A 9,262-nucleotide genomic window follows, 5' to 3' on the forward strand; every position below is an offset into this window, starting at 1 on the left:
AACATCCGACATATCAGGCTGAGCACTAATAATAGGTTCGGGGGTAGCCACTACAGGGGGAGGAAAAGGTTGAGGATCATGGGGGGAGGAATAAACCAAAGAGCGAGCAGAACTCCTCCTAACTCTCTCCCTCTCTAACTTAGTCGTATACTTGAGGAATTCAATAAAATCAAATTCCGAAAGCCCGGCACATTCCTCACATCGATCTTCCAACTGACAGGATTTTCCCCTACAGTCGGAACAAACGGTGTGAGGATCAACCGCGGCCTTCGGAAGACGCCTATTACAAGTCCTAACACTACATCGTCTTTGGGTAGGAGCTTGAGAATGGTCGGACATCTTGAATCAGAGAACAGTCAAGGGGGGTTTCCAAATTAAAGCAAAGATCGTTATACCATTAATCAAAATCAATCCAAAAGCTATCTAAGCTAAGGGAAAAGCTTCCTGTATAGCGAAGGCTAAAATCTCAGAGCAATACTTCACCAAAACCGTGAACAAAGACTCCAAAATCAAAAGCGTATCCATGTAGGTCTTGCCGGAAGCACGACAGAGGAAAAATTGAGGTGGTGTTGACAAGAAGTACTGCAGTACCTGGCCACAGATGGCGCTGGTGAGTACACCCCCCTCTTGTATAGCGATCGCTGGCGTATCCCGTCCGTAGAATTCTGTCGGGCAACGGAGTTGACAGCTACATGATTATCGGGTAAGATTAATATTGAAAAACAACCTGTATATTAGTTACATTCTAAAGACATTTTGGCCTTACAGGACTCGCACCTAAAAGAAAACAAAAACACTACACAGTATTAGGGACATATTCTTCTTAAGAAATTTGGGCTTTGAAGGATTAAGAGAATTACTTTCAAATCCTTTCGACAGAACAAATAAGTGGAGCAAGCTTTATACTTTATTTTTACTTGTTTAAAGCTAAAAGGAAACAACACCACTTGTTGAAAAAAGGGTACCACCTTGAAAATAACATAAGTAGCTATAAGATCACAACCAGCAGTAAGACTATATGGATTGGCTAAGATTGCCAGGTATTAATGGTTGCAGTGATGTGGAATCAACATAGGCATAGGTATGCATATACAAAAGAAAAGACATAACTGATTAAAACTCACAAAAATAAAAGCTTATGGTTACCATCTGAAACCTATGGACTAACCATTTACTGTACAGCCACATTTGTTATACGGCATACTATAGTCATGATGAGATGTCATACAGACTTCGAGAAAGTGTTTTGATGAAACTGACTAATATCTGAAAATGGTCCCAAAAGTATACAGTACAAGCTGACTAAAATAAACCCTTAGTAATTACTGCTTGTATGATTTTAAGGAAAAATCATGTATTAGGAGTGTTATGTCTTTCAATCTAATAATATATTCATGGCAATACAATGTAATTATGACCCAAAAGCAGTACATCCGAATAGATTCTTGAATTCATACCATTTTCCTGTAGGTAGAGCTGGTGAGACCTTTATGTGCCTAGGTGTAACTGGGGAATGAACCTTCAGTTAAACTGTGAAGCTAGAGTCAAAGAGGTTGGACAGCAAGATAGAAAAAAAAGAGAATGTAGGTAAAATAGAAGGCTAAAAATGGGTGTCACTGGGAACCAAATGGATGCTGAAAAGACCTGATGGTAATGCATACAGAGCACCATGCCCGGTGCACTGATGACACTAACCTACAGAGGAAAACTATATCAATTAAAAACTACATGCCAAATATGACGTATGTTAACACGAGAATAGTGTTATAATAATTTACATGTTCATCCAATTGTTAGAAGACAAAAACTAACTCCAGCATGAATACCACTTGAATTGGCTGTTTTTAAAAATAGACAAAGTTGATAATAAGACATATTCTCATAATTACCATATCGAGAGTATTAGCGGCAGCCGCAAGGATGACTAATGTTGTGAACCAAGCAACCCGCAGCCCGACTGTTGAGTGTAGACGATCGCTGGCAGTCAGGAGGGCATTGCAAACTCGCTGGAATGGACAGTACTGTTTTGGTAATTAGCACTGTTGGTAATTATCTGGAATTACTAGCCTATTTTACTCATGGAATAAATTCATCAAATAATATATTCATAAGTATAACTCTATACATTTGAAAGGAGTTTATAGAATATATTTAAAAGTCTTACGAATGTCATGCTATACCTCAGGCAGCATCATAAAATTTTTAGTACTCCCTAAACACTAGAAAACAAAATATATATATATATATATATATATATATATATATATATATATATATATATATATATATATATATATATATATATATATATAAACAAAGCTCCCTTAGTTCAAACACATGCATTCTTTAGTAAAACTACAAATTTATCTAATCAATGCAATATATAAAAACCTTCATCATTACTTTAAACACTTATAAGCAACTGAACTTCAATAAGCAATTAACAATCAATCCTCTAAACTACGGCCTATATACTGTAACTACAACAGACAAGTCGTAATCTTGCAGTGTCAAATATAATCTCTACGTTTCTATTTCTAAGCCTTGAACAAATTTATGGCTGAAAAGTGAAAAAGTCCTTCGTAACTATGTTGGCATATATTCTTTTCATTTATCTAAACTAAGCGTTTCACAAAAAACAACACTTGACCTTTAAAGTTTTATACTCAACCATCGTAAAATAAAGGGAGAATTAAATGCTTAAGGAAAAGTACGAGGGATGAAAAATACCTTTAGGAAATCTCTGTGACCCAAACTTATTTAAAAAAAGATAACAAGAGTAACAGGTTATGTTATCCCCTAATCAAGCAAGAAGATAATGTAACATACTGATGTCGAGTGCGCATGCTTGAATTCTATTATCAAACGAGATATTTCTCCTACTCTCAGGATCAGTGAGAGTTTTCCACTGCAGTAATAACATTCCTCTTGTAATTGTTGAGCATGAGATTAGGGGGTTGTGGTGGCATATTGGAAATGTCCCTGTCTGGCGTACTGTTGATAGGGAGATCGATAGTTTCTTGTAGTACTCAAAACCTCACCATACTTATGAGCTAAGGATGGGGGATTTGAGGGAACCAATAAGACTACCTGCTGATTCACCAGCAGCCATTGCCTGGCCCTCCATGGTCATACCTTGGGTGGAGGGGAGCCTTGGGTGCTGATCATGTGTAAATATGGTCAGTCTCTAGGGCTTTGACCTGCTGGGGCATTGTCCCTGTCCCTTGCCTCTGCCATTCACGAGTAGCATTTAAACCTTTCATGTAATCTGGGGAAAATGAAGCATACAGATAAAGAACATAGTTTTCTTCCATTCCTTCACTTACCAGTGGGAAAGACCTTGCAGCTGACACTGACGCCATTGCCGTCAGCAAGAGGACGCCCCCCAGTAATATCAGCATACTTCCACCAGCGCTGAAATTAGGAATCAAATAAATTGTGCTCCATGTCTATTCTAATACGGTATGAATGGTTAGTAAAAACTGAATAATAAATATAAAAGTGGCAAATCTCATGAATTATTACACTATATAACTCTATAAGGTATATGTCAGAGAATTTCTGTAGTAAATGATGAAAAGAATTTTACTACTGTACTCTAAAAATTCCATGTCCTGAAAAGTAAATTTAAAAACAAATGTAAAATAGAACTTCCTATAAACTATTAGGCACTAAGGAAAGCTTATGAAATTTATTGCATCTATAAATCAAATGTAAAATAAATATACTCATGAGCAGCCAACAAAGACACCTGGCTATTCACAACAGAAATGCAATCAAAAGAATTTTTCTATTAAGAAATAGCAACGTACAATATAGTACTTTTTTTTTAACAATCATTCAAGAGGTTGTATTATTATTATTATTATTATTATTATTACTATCCAAGCTACAACCCTAGTTGGAAAAGCAAGATGCTATAAGCCCAAGAGCTCCAACAGGGAAAAATAGCCCAGTGAGGAAAGGAAATAAGGAAAGAAATAAATGAAGAGAACAAATTAACAATAAATCATTCTAAAATAAGTAACAACGTCAAAACAGACCTGTCATATATAAACTATTAACAACATCAAAAACAAATATGTCATAAATAAACTATAAAAAGACTCATGTCCGCCTGGTCAACAAAAAAGAATTTGCTCCAACTTTGAACTTTAGAAGTTCTACTGATTCAACTATCATGGAAGTCCTTAGGCTAACCTAACTTAATAGCAGCGGCAAACAGAAAACAGGAAAAAAATAGAAGTTATAACATACGTGGGGAGAAGTATAATACGAGCAATTGTGATGATCAACAACACCAGAGGCACAGCCGTGGTGGCAGCCCCGCTGAAGGTCTCCCTGTGGTGTTTATACGCGTGCTCGATCTTGGGGTCTCGGAAGCTCAGGGTTAGCATGCTGGTTTGGCTCAGAAGGTCGCTGAGGATAAATAATAATAGGATATAACTAATGTCTCGTAATCACATGAATCAATAAAGGAAAAAATAAATTTATAATATTGTGTATTCATATATTTTGAATCAATAAAGGGCAAAATAAATCTATAATATTGTATATTTACATATTTTAAACAGTTTAAAATAAGAGCTTTTGCCTTATTTCGCTTTGTATATTTCAACTACAAATATAGAAATTTTTGTGAAAACCTGGCTAAGGAAATATAAGAATGATTAAAATTAATGTTTATGTAATATTTTTATCATTGATTGATTGATTGATTGATTTGAGTCAACCGATCAATGATAAAAATGTTACAAACAAGAATGATTAAAATCAATGTTTATGTAACATTTTTATCATTGATTGATTGATTGATTGATTTGAGTCAACCAATCAATGATAAAAATGTTACAAACAAGAATGATTAAATTCAATGTTTATGTAACATTTTTATCATTGATTGGTTGATTTGAGTCAATCAATCGAAGATAAAAATGTTACAAGAATAATTAAAATTAATGTTTATGTAACATTTTTATCATCGATTGATTGATTGATTGATTTGAGCCAGTCAATCAATGATAAAAATGTTACAAACAAGAATGATTAAAATGATTGTTTATGTAACATTTTTATCATTGATTGATTGATTTGAGTCAATCAATCAATGATAAAAATGTTAAATAAACAATAGTTTCAATCATTTTTCCATAGTCAAGTTTTCAAATGAAAATTTCTTGGAGTAACAGAAACAGAAAAGATTGAAATATAATCATTAATTGAGCCAAGACCCAGAAGAGTAGGCCTACCTGCGCCCATCTCGGTTGACCAACTCCTTCTGCAATTTGGTCTTGAAGGAAGAGTCAGCGTGTCCTTCCTGCAACGATTTCAAGATCTTCGCGTCCTCCACGGTAGAAAGCGTCTGTAAGAATAAAAGTTGCCGTAATATAAATACTGATATAAACGATTAGTAACTTAACAGATAAGCAACTATTCACAAAAAAAGTAGATACACCTTATCATTCATCGAGTACCTCTCTCATTATTATTATTATTATTATTATTATTATTATTATTATCATTATTATTATTATCATTGTTGTTGTTGTTGTTGTTGTTGATGTTGTTGTTGTTGTTGTTACTAGCCAAGCTACAACATTAGTTGGAAAAGCAAGATGCTATAAGACCAAGGGCCCTCTAATCTCTTCGGTATTTCCTCACCAGTACTATAGGAGTAACAAGTAATAGAAACAACGGTAGTAGTAGTAGTAGTAGTAGTAGTAGTAGTAGTAGTAGTAGTGAGAAGAAAATGATACTGTACACATCCGTAGAAACGAACACCTGATAACCAATCACAGCAAGGAAATAGAATGTCTGTTTCGCAATAAAAACGTTCCCTCTATTTGGGAATATTCATTCATTAAGTCCCCCAACGTGCTAATACTCACAAAATAATGCTCGTCCAATTTTCACTAGCATGAAATATCGCATCTCCGGGACAGAGAGAATGCAAACGATAAGGGAAAGGGGCAAAATTTAAGGGCGGAAAGGGGATCCAAGTTTTAGTGCATTAAAAGGATTGGAAGCTATGGCAAGGATTGTTTTGTAAAATGAATCTTTACCTACAAAAAAATGTAAAGATATACAAAACCTTGATAGATATGTAGCTTATTTCATTTGAATAAATATATACATGAAAATACGCGATTCTGGTTTGATAGAAAAAAAATCTGGTTTTCATTTGAAATTAAAAAACAGGAAAACTATAAATGTAAGCAATAAGAAAAAATTGTTGGAGGGTTAGATAAAGTAAACATGAACAAATAAAGGCTTGAAATGGTTAAAATAATAAAGAATTAAGAAAAAATGTACCAAAAGTTAAGAATATACAAACACATGCATAAAAAATTACATCTTGTTAACGAGAGGAAAAATAAACCATAAAAGAAGGACATTTCAGATAAGGTTCCAGTAAAAATGGGGAAAAGAATGCAGATTTTCACAATCCAACTGGAAGATATCATATTCTCTCTCTCTCTCTCTCTCTCTCTCTCTCTCTCTCTCTCTCTCTCTCTCTCTCTCTCTCTCTCTCTCTTGCAATGGAGCTTCATGTGGCATTGGCTTTTGGGGAATGAAAATCTTTTTTATCGAGTGACAATAGCCTCTTAGCAAATTGAATTAAATTTTTCTTGAAGTAATTTTGTGAAAGTATCTCTTCTACAGCTTTAGATGACTAAGGAATTTAATTCAATTTGCTAAGGGACTATTGCCACAATAAAGATTTTCATGCTCAAAAGGTCAGTGCCACGTGGAAGCTGCAACATTGGAAAATTTCATATTAGGGCCCCTTCTGCTACACGAATGGACGACGCTGTAATAAGTAAACAGGAGGGGAGCAACTGAGAGAGAGAGAGAGAGAGAGAGAGAGAGAGAGAGAGAGAGAGAGAGAGAGAGAGAGAGAGAGAGAGCTTTTTGCTATTAAATATTCTCTGCGCTGAGAGAGAGAGAGAGAGAGAGAGAGAGAGAGAGAGAGAGAGAGAGAGAGAGAGAGAGAGAGAGAGAGAGAGAGAGAGAGAGAATTATTTTGCAATTGAATATATTTGCTGTGTGAGAGAGAGAGAGAGAGAGAGAGAGAGAGAGAGAGAGAGAGAGAGAGAGAGAGAGAGAGAGAGAGCGTTTTCTTTGCAGTAAAATATGTTTAGATATCCATAAAACTGTTTTCATACACAGTAATTACGTAAGGCCCAATACAAACTAGACTTGATGGAAAATACTTAGCATCTATCCATAATGTTTCTTTATATCAAACAACGATTACTAAGGTTTTATGTATATTTCCAAGTATATCGAGAGTACAGTTTATACTACCTAACGTAATAAGCATATCCTGTAATGTGAATAATTTGCAACCCTACTACGAGCGGCATACTCTCCATCAATGCTAGCGGTACAGTAAATATTTTAAAACTATATTATTATTATTATTATTATTATTATTATTATTATTATTATTATTAGCTAAATTACACCATTAGTTGGAAAAGCAGGATGCTATAAGGCGAAGGGCTCCAACAGGGAAAACAGCTCAGTGAGGAAAGGGAATAAAGAAATGAATAAACTACAAGAGAAGTAATGAATAATTCAAATACAATAATCCAATAGCAGTAACAACATTAAAATATATCTTTCATATATAAACTTTAAAAACTCAAAAAAAGGGGGAAGATAAATAAGATAGAATATTGTGCCCGAGTGTACCCTCAAGCAAGAGGGTACTGCTGATATAAACAACCACACTGAGTGTACTGTTTTTATTCTGCAGCCAGACTCAAATTACTGTATCATCTGCCTGGCACTTACTGTACTGTCCCTCGAAGCCATGGTGTTCTCAGAGGGCACGTCCCGCGAAGGCTGAGAGGAGGAGCTCTTGGTGCCATTCTTCATACTCTGCAGTGACGGCCGAGGTTTGTACTGAAACGAAGGAAGACATAAGAATATGGGGTTGTCCTGGAAGATCATAATTCAAGAAGTCTCTGTGATCTTCACATTCTTGAAGTGATTTTTCCGCACGTTTAGCAAACTTATATTACCTGAGCATTTATAAGATTAAATGTCTATAGAATTCTTTGCAGAAATACGGAGTGTACTAGCTAGAACAGGAAAATTTTCCCAGATTATTGGATTTATCACTAACAGTAATAATGAAATCAAGCGTCCAAGCGTTTTATAAGTAAATTGATTAAAACCATAGTTTTGTCCAAGCGTTTTATAAGTAAATTGATTAAAACCATAGTTTGACTGACAGTAATAATGAAATCAAGCGTCCAAGCGTTTTATAAGTAAATTGATTAAAACCATAGTTTGACTGACAGTAATAATGAGATCAGGCGTCCAAGCGTTTTATAAGTAAATAATAATGAGATCAGGCGTCCAAGCGTTTTATAAGTAAATTGATTAAAACCATAGTTTGACTGACAGTAATAATGAGATCAGGCGTCCAAGCGTTTTATAAGTAAATAATAATGAGATCAGGCGTCCAAGCGTTTTATAAGTAAATTGATTAAAACCATAGTTTGACTGACAGTAATAATGAGATCAGGCGTCCAAGCGTTTTATAAGTAAATAATAATGAGATCAGGCGTCCAAGCGTTTTATAAGTAAATTGATTAAAACCATAGTTTTGTCCAAGCGTTTTATAAGTAAATTGACTAAAACCATAGTTTCATTAACAGTAATAATGAAATCAAGCGTCCAAGCGTTTTATAAGCAAATTGATTAAAACCATAGTTTCATTAACAGTAATAATGAAATCAAGCGTCCAAGCGTTTTATAAGCAAATTGATTAAAACCATAGTTTCATTAACAGTAATAATGAAATCAAGCGTCCAAACGTTTTATAAGTAAATTGATTAAAACCATAATTAACTAACAGTAACTTAAAGCAATTTAATATGTCATTAAAATCAAGCAAGTTGTCTATTTTGGAGTAGAAGGGCGTTGCCATAACGTCATTTTACGATATCAAATAGATAAATGAAGCGACCAATTGCTTACCGGCATCAGGACTTTGGAGATGAAGTAAGTCTTGAGACCTGCGGCTCGTAGTGCGTCTTCTCTCTTTTCTCCGTAGGCCGGCTCGACCTCAAATTCTTCTCCAATGTACTGGAGAGTTTTGTTGCTTATGTGGACACGTCTGGAATTAGGTGAAAATTAAGAACTTTTGAAAAACAATGGAGATATATACATTGCCTAGATTTAAACGATAGGCTTGAATCAGTGAGAAATTTTTATCATATTTTCGTAACTTACTTTAAGGACTGCT

At 34.7% G+C, this 9,262-nt stretch overlaps 1 protein-coding gene across 1 annotated transcript in view; it reads right to left on the bottom strand.

Annotated features, from left to right (window-relative positions):
- Window positions 1-9,262, bottom strand: part of Ac3 (Adenylate cyclase 3) — a 50,939-nt gene that overhangs the window by 17,303 nt on the left and 24,374 nt on the right. Inside the window, exons 3-8 of the mRNA XM_068345258.1 lie at window positions 8,995-9,133; window positions 7,801-7,911; window positions 5,250-5,362; window positions 4,258-4,419; window positions 3,327-3,414; window positions 1,890-2,006 (exon numbers count right to left, since the gene is read on the bottom strand). Coding sequence (XP_068201359.1) covers window positions 1,890-2,006; window positions 3,327-3,414; window positions 4,258-4,419; window positions 5,250-5,362; window positions 7,801-7,911; window positions 8,995-9,133 — 730 coding nt within the window. The remainder of the gene's footprint in view (window positions 1-1,889; window positions 2,007-3,326; window positions 3,415-4,257; window positions 4,420-5,249; window positions 5,363-7,800; window positions 7,912-8,994; window positions 9,134-9,262) is intronic.

The sequence above is a fragment of the Palaemon carinicauda genome, chromosome 21 (assembly GCF_036898095.1).
Source record: "Palaemon carinicauda isolate YSFRI2023 chromosome 21, ASM3689809v2, whole genome shotgun sequence".
NCBI classification, from domain to species: domain Eukaryota; kingdom Metazoa; phylum Arthropoda; class Malacostraca; order Decapoda; family Palaemonidae; genus Palaemon; species Palaemon carinicauda.